The sequence below is a fragment of the Pomacea canaliculata genome, linkage group LG3 (assembly GCF_003073045.1).
Source record: "Pomacea canaliculata isolate SZHN2017 linkage group LG3, ASM307304v1, whole genome shotgun sequence".
Taxonomy (NCBI): domain Eukaryota; kingdom Metazoa; phylum Mollusca; class Gastropoda; order Architaenioglossa; family Ampullariidae; genus Pomacea; species Pomacea canaliculata.
In genome coordinates, this window is record NC_037592.1 from 13,127,696 (window position 1) to 13,149,165 (window position 21,470).

The 21,470-nt window shown below is 39.5% G+C and overlaps 2 protein-coding genes across 3 annotated transcripts; both read left to right on the plus strand.

The window, feature by feature from the left end:
• Nucleotides 1-2,639: 2,639 nt before the first annotated feature.
• LOC112559807 lies at nt 2,640-5,628 on the plus strand. Its single transcript, XM_025231229.1, has 3 exons — nt 2,640-2,911; nt 3,198-3,559; nt 3,761-5,628. Exons 1-3 carry the CDS (start codon nt 2,643-2,645, stop codon nt 4,099-4,101), a joined length of 972 nt encoding a protein of 323 aa, XP_025087014.1. The 5' UTR covers nt 2,640-2,642; the 3' UTR covers nt 4,102-5,628.
• A 6,986-nt stretch (nt 5,629-12,614) lies between these two features.
• On the plus strand, nt 12,615-16,802 carry LOC112559844 (histidine N-acetyltransferase-like). 2 transcript variants are annotated; one of them, XM_025231298.1, is made up of 4 exons: nt 12,615-12,982; nt 13,881-14,137; nt 14,514-14,747; nt 15,082-16,802. In XM_025231298.1, exons 2-4 carry the CDS (start codon nt 13,961-13,963, stop codon nt 15,679-15,681), a joined length of 1,011 nt encoding a protein of 336 aa, XP_025087083.1. In that variant the 5' UTR covers nt 12,615-12,982; nt 13,881-13,960; the 3' UTR covers nt 15,682-16,802. The 2 variants fall into 2 exon arrangements, with proteins under 2 accessions (XP_025087083.1, XP_025087084.1); XM_025231299.1 differs by lacking the exon at nt 12,615-12,982 and adding an exon at nt 13,470-13,850 and having other exon boundaries at nt 13,950-14,137.
• The last annotated feature ends 4,668 nt before the right edge of the window (nt 16,803-21,470 follow it).

Genomic DNA, 21,470 nt, shown 5'->3' on the forward strand with positions numbered 1-21,470 from the left:
CTTCCCCAACCTCACGACTGGCCAAGTCCAGCAGGCCATCTCAGACGACGCCCAGCTAACTCAGGTTGCACAACCCTTCTTGATACACTTGAACATAAAGCAAAATCACGTTTACACGATATAATTCTTTATATTGCACATTTGTAGCGTATTTTTATAAAAGATAAATAAAAGATATGAAGTTAAAATATTTGGCTGTGTATGTTTTTTTTTAATCTTGATGAATAATAAATGCTTTCAGTTAGCAAACAAGTCCTACATTGGACTTAGTTCAGCGGTGAAAATGCACAGCCTTACCTGCAAAAGCCCTTACTGACTTCTACACTTGGCACTTGTATGCACATACTTATGAAAACTTTCAAGTAGAAAGTTCTTGTTTTTTTTTGAAAACATGTTTGCATCCTATTATCACACTAATGTTCTGATAATTTAAAATGTGCTTGATGTTTTATGCGAAGAACGCTCAGTTCACTACAAATAATTCTTGCCACCTGAAAACACCTTTTTTATTTGGCTTTACATCACTCCGTTTTTTTCAGGACCTGTGTCGATGTCTGGGAACAACAGATCCTTCCAACATCCTAGGTCTGTGTCTGTGCTCTGATCAGTTATCTGACCCCAAGACACCATGTGACGTCAGTAGTCACGTGCTGAGGGAACTCGGACACTGGTGGCAGCGACGTGTGGCTGGGGCTGGACCTGTCAGTCTCATGACTTCACAGGTGTACAAGAGTCTGGTAGCCAGGTCAGTCCTTGTTGGCTGTGGTGTTTGCTGTGATGAAAAAATACCAATTTTGAGTATCTGTTAGCAAAGTAAGATAGTAGTGGTTGGATCAATATTTTATGCCGCCGCCGCCGCCGACGACGACGACTTTGACGACGACTTTGACGACGACGACGACGACGACGACGACGACGACGACGACGACGACGATGATGATGATGATGAAAGGTTGAAGTTTTGTTTGGAACTTTGTCAGTTTGACAGCTGTAAATGTTACTACAACCAGTGTTAAGTAGTTTCCTCTAGGTTTTGGTGTGCATTAAACAGCTTTCTGTATAAGTGCGAATTTTTTTCTGACACAGTTTAAGAAACATAACAAAGCGAAAGACCAGTCTTACAGCAAACACCAGGAAACAAGGAGAAACAATTGTGTAGATGTCTCCCTACTTTTAGCCCCACTCGACAATTCGCTAACCCCCTACTTCGCGGAATTACCTTGACACTGCTGCATATCAATGTGATGACCTTGGTGCTTGCAAATGTGACAGAAACGTGAAGGTACCACAAGCGAGAGACAGTTTTTGATGGATCAGAGAAATATATAGACAACTGGTAAAAAGAAGACAGCAATGATGAAAAGAAAACAAACAAGGGTAGATTGGCGAAAGAGAAGATAAAAAAGCAGAAGGAAAAGGGCAAGTGAGGACATAATTTATTTAGCGAAAGTGTTTGTAGTAGTGCAAGCTGAGTCAGCTTTCTGCAATCCTGTGTTTATGTAATTAATGCCGCTAATGATGAGGAAGATGACGGGAAAGGCAACAACGACGATGTTTATTACTGGACTAATGTTTCCAACAACAGGACAGGAATATGGTACCTATACCAACTATTGCTTTAGAAGAAGACTAATATGGAGTGTCACATAGGGCAGCTGCGACCATCAGCACAGCAACATTGGTGGACGAACACATTATTAGCTTGGATGACCGCATCAATACTGTCCATCATCAAAGTCGTAGAAATGATCATTGCTTGGAACACAAAGTAGCTCAGAGAGGAGACGGTGGAGACAGTAACAAGAGCAAACTGACTTGTGGGGATGGTAGAGCGACACAAGCTCAGAGTGGGACGAAGGCCGTCAACAGCAACACAACACAGTCAGTTGATCGTAAATCGCATGCGAGATGGAGCTGGCAGCCATTGCAAATTGTGTAGAAGAGGTGTGACTATCGCCTGTACAATCCGAAGATTGACAGAAGCTAGTTGATAGAAGCAGCAGAAAGGAGATGTCTTATGCGACTTATCATGAGAAAAACTTAAGCTAAAAAATGATTTAAGATTTTAATCTTTCCATTTTTTTCTGCTTAAGAGGTTCAATATCTTAATTGACCTGTCTCAAAAGGCTTTACATGTTTCCGAAAAAACGTTTTACGTGATTTTATCCAAATTACATGCTTTGTACATTGGTCATGTTACAAACATAATTTGTTTTTGCTCGTTAATTCAGTCACATTAATGGATATTTATCGTTTTCTAAAAAATGTTTTCATTTTGAGTTAATTAAAAAGTAATACAGCTTTCAAATGTCATTATCTAGGTACAAACTATAGACGTTTGAAATAAAAAATTAAAAATTAAAAAAAAGATTAAGGATGTGAATGATAATGCATTTATATTTTCTTCTTGATAAAACGATTTAAACAGATTTTGTGGTCCGGCGACATCAGTGACTGTGCCCTGTACATGTCCTCCACGTGTGAGTGTCAAGACCCTGGGTCAGGCCGTGTGGTGGACAGGAGAGTGCTATACTGCTGTCATCACACTCTTCCCGGAGCAAGTTCACCTGCTACACACGGGGCCTCCCAGACTCTTTGTCACCGGACCGCCCGGTACAGGTAAAACTGTGGTGCTGCTGCTGATGGCCATACAGTGGCTGCTTGGTGGTCACCCCGTCTACGTTGTCAGTACCTGCAAATGGAGTCGTGCAGCGAGCATCATGATGTATCACCTGTTGCTGAAGACAGTAAACACACAAATGTCAGCAGGTGTCTCACACGGTCAGCCTTACCTCCTGCAGTATGACCTTGATGATGGTGAAGACGTGGAGAAGGCCGTCAACGACTTGTCACAGGAGGCGAGCGGAGGGTCGTTGTACGTCATCGCTGATGAAGCGGGGCCTGATTGGATGTGAGTAGTACATCGTGTGATGTGATGATAACTTATCCTAAAAAAACATAAAGTGTTTAATAAGTAACAATTTGTAAATAGTTGTCGACACCTACTGCAATAAAAATAGATTTACTTTGATACATAAATTGTTATACAGATTGTGCAGTACCAGAAGATGTTATTATTTCGACTTCATTTACAGAGTTAATGGTGACATTCTTAATTAATTTTTCATACATGATAAAAATAAACACATATTTGAGACAATAGACAAGCATATCCATGTAGCTGATGTCTTTTACAGGTTACGACACTTCAAGACTTTCTGTGACAAGCTGCTGAGACAAGTTTCTGGTCTCCATCTTTGGGCGGCAAGTTGTTTCTTTCGAGATGCAACCAGTGACGACTGGCAAGTGGAATATTTAACCAGACCACTCCGCTCTCCGCCCGCCGTGGTGAAGGAAGTCGAGAAGGACAGGTATATCGCTGAACACCATGAAGTTATGAAGTACAAAGAGCGAGGTGTGCCCGACCACACAGACGGCCCGCCAGTCATACGACTGTATCATCTAGGTCAGAGTCACGCAGGTCGCAGGCCACTTGATTGTGTGACGTGCGGTCGTGAGGTGGCCAGCTTCCTACACAGTCTCCGTGTTGGTGCTACGGGTAGGTGTGAGTATTGTGTAGTGTGACTTCTGTTGTACAGTAGATCGTCTTATAAATCAAAACAGGTCACAATCAGTTGTATTTAAAAAGTTTGTTTGCGAGGAACGTTCTCAAGTTATTGTGTCATTGTTTAGTTGCATGTGTTAGTGTGTACGATGTATTTCTGCCATGAAACTTACAAACAAACTTTAATGTTAACAGAAAATATCACTACAACATCGAGACTCGACTGCACAACACCACCTTGCCTGCAGTGGAGAAACGTGGTGGTCCTTTGTGTAGTCAACGTTAGTGAGAACTCGGGTACGGTGAAAGGACTGAAAGAAGCGGGTATCCCAGTGCGGGTGATGAAGGATGAGGACATTGAAGACGTGGCCACGGCCCGCAGTGACGTGGTGTGGGTGACGCGTGGACATTATGTTCGTGGTCTGGAGAGAAAAGTTGTCGTCTGTCTGGTAGATGTTGATGTTAATGCCGATGTTCGACTTCATTTCATGTCCCGGTGTACGTCACAACTTGTGATTGTCTCCCCTTACAACTAGTCGGCTTTTTTGCCCACCTATCACCTGTTGTAGACGTTGTCTCTTTTACACCAACACCTTTCTTCAGTTTGTTCTTTTTTCTTCTTCTCTCAGTCTATCTTGAAATCACCACATATGACGTAATTATATTTGTCTCACAACAGGAGGTCCGTGTTTCTCTTGTCACATCTCGTGTCACTAGTATGATCCCTCATGAACATTGTTTCTTATTTACACAACAAAATTATGTCGACATTAATATCATAATGACTACACACGGGGTATTGTCAACACAGAAAATAGTGTCACAAACAATATCATAAGTTTTACATATCGGGGTTGTTCACAAGGCAAGTGCCACCATCAAGTCGATGTGTGCAAAGTTTTCTGTTGGGGGGCCGGTCTCAAAATTTGAACCGGGCCGGTAAAATACACAAAAAACCAAAACAAGTACACCACATGTTAGCAGAGTTTTCCAAACCATTATCAATGTCATATGGCCTACACACTGTGTTTTGTTTGTCTCAGGCTGAGAGTTAGGTACTAGAGTTAATGTCACCACATTGTAAATATTTAATGAGTCTAGTTAATTCCAAGCTCATCTTGATGAAAATGTTTTGTGTGTGTGTGTGTTTTTGTGTTTGTGTCCGCTTGAAGTGTTTTTGCATAGGTTTTGCCGGGCTTGTTTATATATATGTATGAAATGGCCTACTCAAGGTATGTCAAACATCTCTGATGACGTGCACTCTAACCTATCATTTAACAAATTAATTTTTTATGTGTAGACTTTGCACCACCTGTGACTTATACAAATATTCATCATAGTAGCTTTTTCTACATGAATGTTCAACATTATAGATAATTGAAAAAGACACACAGCTACTTACATTTTCTGATATGTATCAATAGACACAGTCTAGCCGATCTCTTATCGAACTGTCTTTAGCAGCTTTACTACATGTAGTTTATTTTAGCTAATGAGATAGTGAGATAGTCACTATTAGAGGCTGGAGTTTAGCAGGATAAAAACTTCGTAATCTTACTTCGATCATTCGATCCTGCTGTTAAGAAAATATTACCTGAAAAAATAAAACAGTGACTCTAAGCCTTCCGATCTATAACAGTATATCTTTCAACAAAGAACATCACATAACAAGATCGTGGTTATATTGCTATGCAAAAGTTATGTCCACGTTTTCTGCCAGAACAAAATATTCTTCTTTACTTATTGATATGATCACTGGCATAAGTTGCATCTAATCAGATAAGTTTTCTGCATCACTGTGATCCACTATCAATGTTTCAATACAGCCACGACACAGACTACAGACACAGTTTGTCGTAACTGGGCAATGAAGTAAAAAAAAAGCTGATCATAGTGAGGCAGTGCTGCTTGAGATGGGACGGAACGTTGGCAACGGCGATTGAAACAGTTAGCAGATAAAGCATATGTTCTTATTGGCATCCTCTCTTTTTCTATAACTCGAAAACATTCTCTTAGATAAATAGCTTTGTATTATAGATGAATAAACCACATACATATCATGACTTTTCTTCTACACTTTTTCGTATATATCTCTTAATTGATTAAGTCGTGAGAGAAAAATTCAGAGAGGAAAACAACAACCAAAAAAAAGTCCATAATAATGCAAGTGGGAATACGAACTGGTCACGTGAGTCACCCAGTGCTCTAGACTTAAAAAGTAGTATTATAGGGTCATTGACGAATAAATCCCAGCTTGGAACGGCACTTCCACGTGTAAAAACCCGACCCGTGCAGACGTAGACGCCATCACGTTGCGCCTGGAAGAGCCCGATGGTAGGGTCGTACCCATTGCCCTTGTTGGTCAACACCTTGTCAAACACCACCGACCCACTAGAGATTGTACCTTCAGCTTGAAAAGTGACATGGAAGTAAATGATGGAGTTACTGTTCCAAATGGTCTAAATGGATTTCTGTCGTGCAGTTGCCTTCCTGAAACCCAGCTTCTCGTGTAGGTAAACTCCTGACCTCTTGTAGCTGCTGACCCTTTCAGTAGACCGTTCATGCTGTGACTGGTGCTGTTGACCATGGCATAGCTCTTGTCGGTGCTAGTCTCAATCATATGTGATTCCACTCTTTCTGACAATATGTGGGCCTCCTCACCAGAACGTCAGATTCTTTGGCTCATTTTGCGGAAACGGTAGAGGTCGGCAGATCAAAAGAGACGTACAGGTTCATGGTCTTGACCTTTTAAAATCCGGACGAACCGTCGCTGCCCAGGATGCTAACAAAAGAAATGTCCTGAAGATCATCCGGGCTCCTGATTAAAATTACCATAGTGACAAAGCTGTGAAGATAACTGGTAGGGGAAACTAAACTATAATCAGGTGACACCAGGTTCAGACTTAAACTAGAAGTCAGGATTGTTAAAAACTGAACTGTCACCTTTAGTGAAGACACATGGCGGAAGAAAGAAGCTTATGGGAAGTCCGTCATCTGACGTCATCATGTCAATGCTTATGCGGTGACATCACAATAAAGATGGCCTCCACGAGCGGGGCCTGTGTCAGTCACATGAAACAAATGGTATGGAAGATAAGTTGCATGTGGTCACAGACATAAAAGTTTATATTCACTTCATGCGATGTCTGTCCACTCATGAGTATGAGTACAAAGGGAACTCATTAGGGCCACTGGACCAGACAGGAAGGACTTACTCACTGTTTATGGTCAGGTAACACCACATCCCAGGCTATACATACTGTAGACTATAAATGTTTAGGGTTCTCAGAGCATACTATTATGATCTATATGTGGTATTAACCTCACAGAGGACAAATTTCGTGAATACGTTGATAGGGGTAACTTTTGAAGATAACTACATGTAGAAAGACAGCTATATAGCTGGTACAGTCAGTAGCAGTCCCCCTTGTCTGAAGTGAAAAATGGCGTAAAAGTTCACGCCCCCTGTGTTAAGGGATGATTAAACCACAAACTTACATTACTTGACTGTTTGCAGGCGATTTCTTTAGAACTACTAGAACGAGGAAGGTGTATACAAAGCTTCCGGTTTAGTCACATTGATTTTTTTGGCTCGTCGAGACTAACAGTGGAGAACTTCGCAAGAGACTAAGCGTTGGTCTTGTCAGATAGACAGCAATCCACCTATACACATCCCTGAGTAAACAATCTCATGCCGACTACAGCGTTCTAAACATTCTTAAGAGTTGGAAACAGGCCTTTCTAGACTACAAAAATCTAATCTACAGATTTTACTCCATTTGTAGAATGTTGATTCCCTATTTCTAGTCTGATTTCACGTAAAGACGTCTACTAATTTGCCTTTGGCGCAGGTAGCTTTCATTACTTGTTGTATGTCACTTCCTCTCTAGCGGCCTGGTGAAGCGAGAATGACTGTACACATTACTGCCGATTCCCTCCATCATTTCAATACTTATCCTGTCTTCCTGTATCCCAGCATTCCCCTAACCGACCATCTTCTTCACCTGACTTCTTGAAGACAGCTCAAACATTCCTGTAGTTGGAGTTTGTAAATATTTTGAAATGCTGACGTGAATACCCTTTACTGGACACTGGGAAAAAAGTCATTTAAAAACGACCCCGTTCGCAATTCGCATGTGAACAGCAGTCACCCTATTGATAGCAGCTGGTGACAGCGGAAGAATAAGCTTTTAACAAAAACGTATTGTCGTATAAAAAAAAAAAAAAACTCTAAAAACGTACTTTTGTAAACAATAATAAAAGAGCTGGAAAATATGTCGCTAAAACATTATTCAGTTATTAGCTCTCTTGATCAGCGCGGACTAAGAAAGGATGCCTTATAGGCACAAGCGTGTTCTGATGAAACGGATAACCCTAAAAAATAAAAATGAAATATAGGTAGATAATTTATAAAAATTGTGGTATACACATTATCTATTATGACTCCTCCTCCTCCAGCTGGATGCTGACAGTCTGCATTTGTCGTGGCTCTGAAAAGACTGCTACTTTAGCACGAGAAATGCAGACTTTGACATTGAACGGTGCACTAGAGTGACGTAATACACTTTTACCGGCTCTGGGTTATTGGAATGTATCGTCGGCAGCTAGGTGTCTCTGCCCAGTCAGCACCTGCTGTTCCAGGTTATTGAACTGTATCGTCGCCCGCCAGGTTTATCTGCCGAGTCAGCACCTGTGGTTCTGGGTTATTGGAATGTATCGTCGGCAGCCAGGTGTGTCTGCCTAGTCAGCACCTACTGTTCAGGAATCTGCAAGTGTATATCATCATCAACAGGTGTGTCAGCCAAGTCGACCCTCGCTGCTCTGGGGGGGGGTGGGAGTTGGTGTTTTTACGCCGTGCCAGCAACTGAGGCTATATTACGGCAAGCAGCCAGCCCTGCAAACAGATGCCACGTGCAGAGAAAGAACAGCGTGCCCGAGACGAGAAATGAACTCTGGGCAGCCAACCTTCACTGTACTGGTGACAGACGCTGACCGTTGCGCCACCGGACCGCTTCTGCTCTGGGGTACAGACAAGTTACTGTCGCCAGCATGGTGTGCTGACCTTGCCAGCCCCAGCGGTCCCAGCTTAGGAGAGATTTTCAGGGAAAATTATTCAAGGAAGTGTAGATGCGTGTGTGCGTGTTAGTGTGGACATCACCGACCGTAAGTGAGAATTTTGGGAACTATTGAAGTAACATTGGTTTAAATAGATTGAACGACGGAGAAGTTGAGAGTGACTATGACACTGATGTGCAATTTTTGGTTTACAGTTATTTACAAGTAATGATTTGAGTTACATAAACGTTGTTACCCTACCTTAAAATAAATACAAGATCCCGCTTAACATCGTAGTAAAATCCCACGTACAGAGCCTCCTCCTATGTAACCGGCGCTTATAAGTGCAGGTTGCAAACAAAGAGCGGAGACAATTCTTCAGAAGGTCTCTTCTCACGACCCAGGAAAGTTTATAAGATTCGCTTATCGTCTTGTAGTGTTACCGATGGTAAATGACCCCAGAAAGATACAATTGTTCTGTGAAAGATCACATTGAACCTGCCTGCATGTTTGTTGTGAACAAAGGCAACAATGACATTAAGTTATGTGATATGTGGGTCAGAAAACTGCTTGGAATGTCCTACGAGGAAGCCCATGACCGGCGGGGTTTTGTTCGAGACAACCTTTGTAAAGACACAGAGCAAGTACAGACTTCAACAAATACGCATGCGTAAAACAAAGAAACGTGTAATCGCTGTAAAGTTGACAAAGATGAGTTGATTGAAACAACAGACCAGACTAGAAATATTCCAAGTAGACTATAAAATGACTCAATAACTACAATGAACAATCATGATGTCAAATTCAGTTATTTCATCTTAGTAACACTAGTTGGTGAATTTGAAATTAACGACGATTAGTAATTAGTAATTACAGTCACCTCCAGGAAAGCTAATGTATACTTTGAAATGTTCTCAATTTTTTTTAACTTAAAAAAAAAGCTTTCATAAACTGGGTTTTCAAGTGGCACATACAGCCCAGCACGAACAAGAGTTTGAGTTTTCTCTTTGTATGGAATGCTTATTTCAAAAGAGTAACCATTGTCTGAAACCAGCTTCTGAACAAGACTGTAATACTTCAGAAGGTTAACATCTATTATACAACTAAAATCAACATGCTCAATGATATTAATGTATCTCAACAACTCGTTACGAATAAGTAACACTATGACTCCAGATCTGTATCTAGAACATTTTCTAATTTTCATAAAACTCGTAAAGCCAGTCAGGTCAACATGATCTAAATCGTCTAGTTTGGTTTCTATTTCAGAGAGTAAATTACATACCTCGGGAAACTTTTTCTTAAAAGTGAAGCCAAAAAAGTTCAGAGATAAGAAGCGTAATCGCATACTTGTCAGCTTCTGACTGATACACTTGTTAGCTTTAATCTTTGTAAAGATTCATGGTTATCAAACAAGTGTATTTCAACGAAGTAACATTAGCTGATGAACTGTTATGATTTGCCGTAGGCAGTCGCAAATATTCAGTACATTGTTGGCTAGCTAACAGAGGAAACAGACTGAATCTACCCCTGGGATGACCGATCACAGGGGTTACAACTTCAGGTTCAAAAGAAACGTCAGCTACAGGTGTATCAGACACCTTTCCGCTCCACCTGTTCTACAGTCTCGCCCTAATCCTGTGAAAACTCTCACCGACTCCCGACGACTGTCATTTTCATAGGTTAGTGTTGGTACAGCAGCAAATAATTATTTTTTCAGATGCTGGTTGTTGTTGAGCCCAAAGCGAGGCGACTCTGTGTAAGCGACTGTCCAACTCGACCTTCACGCCTTTATTACCTCCCCTACCACCACTGACAGCTGTCGCAAGGACAGGAATCGTGTTTTCCGGTGTGATCACTTCATCGTCGCTAGTAGGCTTGAGGATCGACAGTGAATCATTTACCTTTGATAGGGTCCTGAAATAACGAAGCATGAAATAAAAATCTACAAGGTTAAAACTTGGTTAAAACATTATCAATGTCAATGAACTCTCACACCTAGCATTTAGTGATAGTGTACAATAAAGAAAGTGAGAGATCACAATGTTGCATGCACAGCTTCTGAATGCGATAACTGACATTTGGATGTAACTTCTACAAGGTGTCAGCATTTAGTTAATTTAGTTAGTTAGCTAGTTTGTTTGTTTGTATCGCTGTAATACAATAAATAATAATGCAACCCTTGGGTTGTTGCTCGGGCAACGCTACCGCAAAAAGACGAGAAGCAATAACAATATTTTGTGTTCATGGCAGTTACAAACTTTTGTTGTAACTGTTTCCCACACCATACAGTGCAGTAGGGCGCCATTTTGCAGTGCTTGGTGTGGAAAGCGGCATCCAACTGGTATCTGTGACTGGCAGAACTTCTTGTAGGATAACGGATGTACGTCACAGGTCGGTGGATGATATGTATGTCACCTCGAGTACGAGCGATGTTTCAGAGGGGAGTACAGGATGGGGCGTGAAGCTGTGTGTGTTAAAGGAATATTATAGTTTGTTTTCTTTTTTGCTTTCGTTTTGTTGTTTTTTGTGTTGGTTTATATTAGTGTCATGTGTGGAGCAGCGAGCAGACGGAGGATGAGTGACGTCACCGTTTGTGTGTCTAGCTCCGCCTTCAGGTCCGCCATGTTTGTTATGGTCGTCAAGAGTTAATTAAGCGATAAGAAATGTATGCACTCAAACCAATACAGAGTTAAAAACATAATTGGTTACAAAATATTTGAATTAGAAGCAAAAATGCAAACAGAAGGGGTCACAAAAATCCTTCTCTTTAGTGGTTGATAAAAAAAACCCATTCAAATCTTTAAACACAGATGTATAAAACGTGAATGAATACGATGCCGCCATTTCGAATACCAGTAGGTATGGGTCGACCGCTTCCCGCACCAAGCATTTCAATATGGCGGAAGCGGCTGCCAACTGCATCTCAAACTAACAAAGAGCTATAAACACGTGGTTGCAAAAAAAAAAAAAAAATCATAAAACAGTTTTATTAAACAAGAATGAGTACGATGCCTACACTTCGCCATGCTAGTAGGTATGGGTCGACCGCTTCCTGCACCATGTGATGAATAATGGTGAGAGTGGCAACGACATGGCAACACAAAAAAATATGAACTAGAAATGAATAAGATGCCTCCACTTCGCCATCCTAGTATATAGGTCTGTCGACCGCTTTCGGCTCACCAAATGATGCGAAAAATGTGGGAGCAATATCCACATGGCATTTCAAGGTAACCGATGAAAAGTATAACACTTATATAGGCTTTCAAAAAGCTTATCCATTTATGTGGTTATGAAAAAAATTATGAAACAATGTCAGTCTGGATAATAGACCACTGCTCTGCTTTGTTACCAAAACCTGTAATTTGCATTAACTGTACTTTTATCATAGAAAACCTCTTCTGTCGTGGTAGTCTTGAACGCGGGTAGGTACGTGGATTATCTCCCTTGTTTATTTTAAGCCGCATGGATTGTCGCCCTTGGCTGTATGCTATTAGGAATGCATGGTAGTGAACATGACTTATGAAAGAGCGTAACTAAACGAACTGTTCATGTTTTGTCACTCCCAAACAAGTTAAAATAGAAAGACTTGATGAAGATTTTTTTGTGAGACTGGGAATACGAGTAATTCCTTGTATCTACAAGGTAATGGATAGGTATTTTCTTTATGATGATGATGTGTACTTATAACGTGCAGCATCAGGACCAAGATAAATCACACTCTTCTATGAATATGTTTGTAACTGTCGGAAAAAGACTGGAGTAAAATTTTAATATTTTGTTGGAAATTTTATATGACTGATGTGTTATACATGTTTGGTTGTTATTAGAGAAGTATTTGTTAGAGTAACTTAAGTGGTTGATGTGTTTACATGATCTGTTGTTATTAGAGAGATATAGATTTTAGTGGCTTGTGTTCTTAGAATAGTTTGCAGCTTTTCCCTAAAAGATAATCAAAGCTCCGTACTAATATAAAATGCAAAGCTCGTGTACAGGGAATGGTGATTTATTGTGACAAAGAATACATGTGGGACACAGTGAATGTTTGCTTATGTGCTTTGTCTGTAGTGTGTGTCCCTGACACTTGGTGACCCCACCTGGTAACCCCACCTGGTGACCCCACCTGGTGACCCCGACGTGATCTGTCGTGGGTTTGTCTCGTCTCGTGGAAAGTCGGATGTAAAATTGCCTTTAACCCTGTGTTTGTGATCTCCCTTATGATTAGGTGAGGACAAGTTCAAGGTGAAGTTATGTCATGTCATTTAGGGAGGTTTGAACTATTGCTACTTGTTTTTTGTTGTTAGTGCTTTGTGTGGGACCTTGTGCATTTACTCCGCCTTCAGCTTCACGGGTGTAAGGGTGTGTAAAGTTCTAGTCTATTAAGGAATTAGCTTCTGTTCCTACTTTTCATCTCACCTTTCTTTCTCAGCTCACTGATCTGTGTGTGAAAGTGTATGTAGAAATCAAAAGTGAGAGTGGATGTTATCTATCTTATAATTATCTGTCTTAGTTTTTTTAATGAAAAGATTTTGGGTTTTGTATACATAATTTCATACTTTTATATGACTATCTGATGTTTGAATAAGTTAAAGTCCCTTAAATAAATTATGTGATTTATGCGATGCCTTTGAATTGACTATAGAATAGTTTCTGTGTGTGGTGACTTTTTTTGGTCGGCATCTCTTAAATAAAGGCAAAAACAAGAAACGAAGTCTTAAAATCGTTCTTTTGTAAACAATAACAAATGATTGTTTATATTATGTGTCTTAAACATTAATCAGATATTGACTCCGATGATCAGCACAGACTAAGAAAGGACAGTTTATAGACACAAACTAGCACAGATGAAACAGATCACCCTCAAACATAAAGTTAATTATAAGTAGATGATTTCAATAAAATTGTCATTTCTATCTGTTTTTACTGTCTCAGTTCTATAGTCAATGAGACACTTTTAGTAGTTTGAAAATTGATTTTTTTAAGTAAAACTGATATTTTTTGTTGTGGTGACAGGAATAGTTAGGACTAAAAGTGTAGTTGTCTGGATGGGATGTAGGGGAAGAGAATTTCTTTGGTCTTTATTATCCTAGTAATAGAACAGACCTATTAAATATAGTTTATGTTATTTTTCAGCCAACGCAACTGCAGTAGCTGAGAATGATTGACCTGTACTTTGTTCATAACAGTTACAAGACTTTTAAAGTGAAAAAAGTCGGCTGACTACAAGGTATCCGGTTTGTCTCTAATATTTGTACAGGTTAAGTCATTAGAGGTAGACAAGGACTGAGTTTTCACCTCACAACTCGAGAACATTCCCTGTCGACAGACACGGCTGACATGCAGCAGATCCCATCAGATGAAGACGTTTGTGTGGCATCGCTGGCTGACCGAGACTCAGTCGTGGCGATAGACGATGACGTGTACAGCGGCCTGGATTATCTCCCTGCCACCTACCCGTCTCTTGTGGAAGGACCTGGCGTTCGTGGCTACCTTTACAAAAAAGGAGGCAGAATTGTAGGATTAATTGGATAGATATATGTATCTCTCACATAGTTTAAATACATTTCTACATAAGTATTTGTTTCTTTTAGCCGAAATATTTTTTACAAATCAGATGCTCCAAATGTATCTACTGTTTTGTTTTTTTTTCAAGTACCGTCGAATGTAAGGTATGACACTTTCAAGGTCTTAAAGAGGCAATTCTTTGCGAGGTACTTTAAGGTCTACAAATTTGATTCTTACTTGTATACTGTTTACTTTTGTTATTTAAAAATAATGTAATTAAATCGTAACAGAATTTTGAATATTTTAGTTTTCGTATGTTAATAACGCAAATCAAATGCAGCATGTAGTCAACTGTATCGATTGTATCTAAACACCTTTGATCCAGGTTGCATTTTTGAACACTCAGCTGATAGACGGAGGACGGACAGTGATACACAGTACAGCAAGAGTGGCGCCTGAATACAGAGGAAGCGGAGTCTTTGGGAGATTTCACAGACTAATTCGTAGCAACTACATCGGGACACCTAACATTTGCTACATTGCCTTAACGGTCACTGATATCACCATGACAGCGATTGGACAGAAGCTTCTAAGAACGTATCGACAGGTCACCGAGAAAGTATGTTACACATTGATAATGTCACCATTTTTTTAATATTTCATAGAAGTAAAGTGTTTCTAATTGTCACAAAAATAACTACATACTTTTAACAAACAATTTTATTTCCTAATAACGTATTTGCTAAAATGCTATGAAATTTCTATTTAGACTTGTGATGTATAAAAAATAATTGGGATTTAGTACTTTTAGAAGAGATTAAATAAAGTTATAATATAGGTATGTTTTGAATGTTTATTGGGTAATGTAGACATATTTCCTAATTATGTTATCCTAATGTCTGTTTTAAAAGTGTTTGCAAATCAAAACTTAAACAGCATTAATTCTATTTCAGACAATCACAACTGTTGGGCTGACATCATTTAATTTTAATGTCAATGTTGGTAAAACTACAACACTTTTTCCGGGATTAAGAACACTCTCTACTGACGATATGACATCTATCATGTCTTGTGAGGACGGCCGCCTTCACCATCTCTTCCCAGATGGAAGAATTATTCTAGACTGGCAGCCATACCGACTGATGGCAGCTAACGTGCCCCTCATCACCAACACCTGCACACACCGCGTCTTCCTGGCTACAGACGCCAACAGTCCTCCCTTGGACACAGGCTTGCTGTCTGTCCCTACAGTCCTGTCTGCAGGAAGCTACTACAGGTGCAGTAAAGGTACCCAGTACATAACAGATCTTTTTGGCGAGGGAAGTGAAGAAGACCTGCGCGCGCATATCACGTGGCACCTGTTGCGATCAGCTGACGTAGGAAACGGAAATGTTGTCTTCAGCATCTATCACACCAGAGGGTTGGATGACATTATCGCAGATCTGGGCAAGACCTTTCCACTTAAAAAATTCAGTTTGTCCTACGAGAAACTGATCGTGTTAGAACAAGATGTGTGTCAAAGGTCGAACGACCCCGTTAGCAGTCGCATGTGAACAGCAGTCACCCTGTTGTCTAGTGGAGCACCAGGGAATCTCAATCGTTTGAATATTGTTGCTGATTTTGTGATTGTGGGTGTGGTGATAGTACTGTTTTTTATATTGCTTCTTACTTTTATTTTTAAGTGGACGAGATAAAAGGATTTAACAACATTTAAAAGAATCTCTTTAAAAGATTCTAAAATCATTTTAAAAGTTATGATTTTGGTGAAAGCTTCTATGATATTACAATCAGTATGGTTCAAACAAGATTTTATGAATGTGCATCCATGAATTTTTTTTCTATTCATATTTAATATCCAAATCACTTTTATTTGGCATTTTTTACTATGGGTGTAACAAGCATTTCAGTCTCTAAATTAACAACTGAAATGCTGAAATATATTTGGTACACAGCTCAGATTTTAGAAAACTGCTGAAAGGACTTTGACTGGTAACTGGTTGTCTGCATGTAGGTCTAAGAATAATAATAAATATTGCCAAATCGCTAAATTATACCTTTGGACACGAAAGCATTCACAGACGGTGATGTGACACATGTTGTATTCCTTATTGTTATCATACATGTCACTCTAGTAGAACAAGTCAAATCGGAGGTGAGGAATCCCATGATTAGTACTTTAATTAATGTATAATAATATTGCTGCATTAGCAAAATAACTCATTAACTATAATTAGACGGTTTTTTATTGTTTTACCAGAAAACATAACAGAGATGTAACTTTTCAATGTTTTCTATTATTTAGCTAGATTATTTGTATGTGTAGGAAACTTCTGGCAGTCTGTTTGAATATACATCAAAACAACTAGTTTATATAAAGATCTTACAGATATTTACTTGATGCTCATTACTTTTAGTTTGTTTGGCTTTTTATTTTTTTATTGTTCTATGAAGGTATCATTCACTATGCCTAAAGTATTTATGCTTAACTAGATTATTTTAAGATAAATAAAAACAAAATAACATTTCTAAACTATACTATCTCTACTATTTATAAAGCAGCTTTGAAACTTTTTATTCATGTGGACATGGTGTATATCTGCCTCTGTGTGTGTGTGTGTGTGCATTTGTAAGAACGGATACACAATACAAAGACTAAGAGATAGTCACCCTTCCAAACTCTATTTTTCTGTTCGTTTTATTAATTTTATCAAGTTTTATAAATATTCGTGAAATGGTGACTTGAATACCCTTTACTGGACACTGAGGAAAAAGTCGCATAAACGATGATATCAACCTTGTAAAGGAGATCTCTAGTTTACTTAAGATTTATTAATTTTTTTTAAAGATTAATACACAAACAGGTATGTTCTTTAATTTATTCAGGGATTAGTTCCAGCGAATCGCGATCGTTTCACCAAAGAGCATAGTTGTAAGCGAGCGCGCACACACACAGAAGTGGTAAAAGATCGGAGGTCGACAAAATCCTTGAAAAGCAAACAACAGAGACCATCCTGGATAATTTAGTGTCCGGAGCATCCATCACCTAATACTGAACAGGTGTTGTCTCCCTTTAGAATACAAAACTAAGTAAAACACCAACATGAAACAACATCAGAGGACACAGGCTCTCGTACTGAAGGAGGCTGAACACATCAATCTTTACAGCCAGCGCTTGACCTCACAGAGTTCATGTAATATCGATGACTATATTAAGCCAAATAGTTAAGTCCATTTCGACGATTGCTAACAGACTTAGTTATTAGCCGAGTCTTGGCACCTCAGATGTTACGAGTGTGTCGACTGCTAAACAGGACATGACACCTCTACACTTCTCACCCAGTTGGTATATTTGTAGGATTCTTTATGTCTAAAATAAATAAATGAATAAAAGAATAAATGGGATTTGGAGTGTATTATATTCGTATTAAACTTGAATGAGACAATCATCAATGTCACTAGAGTTGTGAAATAAAGTCACACTAAATGATACTTAACACAGTTGTGTTGGTTGTGTTCATCTTGTCAGAGTTTAGGAAGACAATTCTCTCTTCAGAACGACGACGATCGGTTGCCGATGTTTATAAAAATCGAAAAAATCCAGTGAAATCGACCCTTGTGTCCTTCCGCCGAGTAACCACGATAGCTTCCCGAGATGGTCAAGAAGATGAGACTGGGTGTGACGTCAGTCAGAGACGGACATCAAGTGTCGGTGATTATTGTGACGTCAGTCGGAGATGGACAACAAGTGTCGGTGATCATTGTGACGTCAGTCGGAGATGGACAACAAGTGTCGGTGATTATTGTGACGTCAGTCGGAGACGGACAGCAAGTGTCGGTGATCATTGTGACGTCAGTCAGAGACGGACAGCAAGTGTCGGTGATCATTGTGACGTCAGTCAGAGACGGACAGCAAGTGTCGGTGATCATTGTTAAGGTTTGAACTCGTGCTCGGTGGTGTCTCGTGAGTTAATTTAGGTTTTAAAGTGAACTTTTCAAAGCACAGTTTTAAAAATTCTAGAAAACAGTTTGCCTCACTTGGTAAGCAGTCTTGGTCATGTGTCATAAGATCACGTGACGGAGAACGAGACTTCGTCTAAGCCAGTGATGCCCAACCTTTTTCGGCCTGCGGGCCATATCCATTTCGGACAACCGTATCGCGGGCCACTTCACCGCAAAAATACAAAAAGGAAAAAAAAAATAGAGCAGATACCATTTTTTATTAGAAACAAGTTGTACTTACCATTAATTATGTGGTAATTAGTGGGATATTTGAAGTTGTTTTCCCGAAACCAACTTCTGAATGTCCGGCCTCATCGTAGAGACACCAAGTCGGAGCACTGAATCGAAATGTTCGTTCATCGAAAAAAAGATTGAGAGACGCCCCTACATACGGATAAATACTTCTTCTTCCCTTTTTTTTTTCGTTTTTTTTTAAGGTCTTCTTTTATTACTAACATGCCGATTTCCTGCACTGTGGGCAGAAGTTTCGCGGGCCGGATGACACCACATCGCGGGCCGGATATGGCCCGCGGGCCGTAGGTTGTGCATCCCTGGTCTAAGCAAACGAAAGAATCCCTGATAATTTCTCTTATTAAACAGAACGTGCTATAAAACCTTCAACTGTTTCCATATTAACAGACGCGAAAATAGACGAGATTCAAATGGAACATAGAAACTTTTACTGTTTTTTGTTTGTTTTTTTTTATAATAAATTGGATATTGTGTCTTTTAGTTTTCTAGAAGTGTATAAACACATTTCTTTTTCCGTAACTACACGGTTTTTCATGACTAAATATGTTTAAAATCACTGATAAGGTGTCAATCTCTTCATGTTCTATGCTTCATGTGAAATGGCAAATACGAAGATGGCAGGAAACAAGTGGTGTACTCTGCGATGATGTTGTGAAGCCAACCCCCTCGACCACAGTACAGTGCTACAATTGTGACCGACAAGAATTTGTCTTGGTGTGTCACCCAGAAGTCAATACAACACACTTGTTTTGTCATCGTCCATTCCGCTAACAGTGCATTCACTCATAAATCTCACATGTGATGTGCAGTGCGTTTCACTTAAACATCTTTAACAAAGTGCATCGCTATACACTTGCCTACTACGAAAAGGCTTGGATTAATTGACGATAACTCCACAAAACAATGTTCAGTTGGATTTTTCTTGCCTGGAATACTGGTGTGGAAGATATAGTTGATAATGATTCTGTAAGCCTCAAAGTAAAATACTACTTCTCTGAATGTGGGTTAATATTTACTTCCGTTCTCGAGAAACACACGTACAAACAATACTGAAAGACGTCAACAACATGGACATCAAGAAGGTAAGTGGAAAATATTTACTTTGTGAAGCCCTTAACAAATAGAAGATGGGTTAATTGGTGATTTCTGTCGAGCCAGGGACGAGAGCCAAGTCACGACAAAGCAGCCTGCCGCAACATGCAAAGAAAGAAAGAGCGCCGGGAATGAGATCTGAACCCCGGAGAGACATCAGTTGATGGGGTAGAGAGAACATTCTAGTTAGTTATATGGGGATGTCGTGATGCTGACCTGTACAGTGTTCCTTCGCTACTTCACGGTTCATCTATCGCGGATTCACTACTTCGCGGTTTGTTTGTTTTTTGTTTTTTTTTTGAGTGAAGTATCGATCGCTACTTCCGCTTTAGGAATTATCGTTCTACAAAATACCATAGATACTTCAACAGGAAAAAGACTAAAAATTTAGCTATATTTGTATTTCTATTAAAATACCATGTTTATTTTGTAGAAAGAAAGAAATAATTGTGTAACAGAAATCCATTGCTATGCGTAAGCGACGAGCCATGATTGTTATCTCCCATCTCGCAGCCAGTTCGCATCAGTGTTTTGAGTTTCTCTGAGTACAGTTATAATTTTTTTTTTATAATAATTTGTTATCGTACTGTATTAATACCATGATTAATATATTACTTTACACTCACATGATATTGTTTTACATGTATATATTATTATTGCATGTATGTCCCTACTTCGCGGAAATTCGTTTATCGCGGCTGATCATAGCACCAATACCCCGCGGTAAACGAGGGAACACTGTATTTTGCATGGTTTGTCAACATGAATCTTGCAAACGAAAGCTTAAAAAAATATTTCATGACAGGTGAAAACACGTAACATTCAGTGTTCATGCTGTATGATACAGCTTCCCTAAAAAGACAGCTTGTAAAAGAAAATAAAAATATAACCACACAGGAATTAACTTAACACTAAAATCAATCCTAGTAACAATATATGATTTTTTTTTTAAAAAGCAGTTTAATGTTAGAATATTTAATGTATTCGACATTTCTGTTTTGAAGTACAACAGGCTGCTCACATCATTAATTTAATACAAAGTGTGCACTTAATCAGTGGTATGCATGTCTTAGCAGAGGCGGCGTTAGGAACCGTTAAGAACACGCGGGGCCTGGGGCCGACCATCTGCGCGGGGTCGGGTCCTGGAGTACGTGTATCAACATCCCTATTGATATGATGCCGGAAACACTGATTTATATACAGTTAGAGAGGCTGGACCAATTTCGCGAAATAGCGCACGAATTTAGTGTTTTAATTGTTCCTAACCTTTCCCACCGTTTGTGACAGTAGCGGTTTTTTCGTAAAGCGAAATAATATGGTGACGACAACTTAATAAACTGCTTGTTATTATTGTCGGGTTTAAAGTTAAGACATGGATTCAATAATTTGCTTAATTAAAACTTAGAAGTGTTTTCTGAACGTCAATTTTTTGGTCACAACTTGTTTAACACAGCTAGCAATAAGTCATAAAGATTACCTCGGGGCTGAAGCGCGCGGCCCCTTCGAGAGCGGGGCCTGGGGCGGCCGCCCCATTTGCCACCCCCTAACGCCGCCGCTGTGTCTTAGAACTAGGACAAAAGCAACACAACACAAGCAAAGTACAAAGTTTAGTAAACACAGCAATAAAGAGACACGGAAATAGAAACACTATTCTCTGGAAGGACAATTTTGGCTAGAAGCCATGATTGAGCAATGACAATAAGAAACCAAATTAATTGCAGGTTCCTGTCACTAACACATGTGACAGTGTATCGGATGCTCCGGTGCTTTGGAGGTTACTGAGTATCACGGTTAATTAGTTATTTATCCATTAACTGGTACAAGTCGCTGGGGAAAGCACATGGACAAAATCGCAGGCAGCCGTTAACACTTGTTTTCCATTGTCTCAGTTCTATAGTTAATGAGACAGCAGTTTGAAAATTGATCATTTTTCTTTCTTTTTTTTTTTAAAAAGTAAAACTGATATATTGATACCACAAAGCACCAGTTGTTTTCTGGC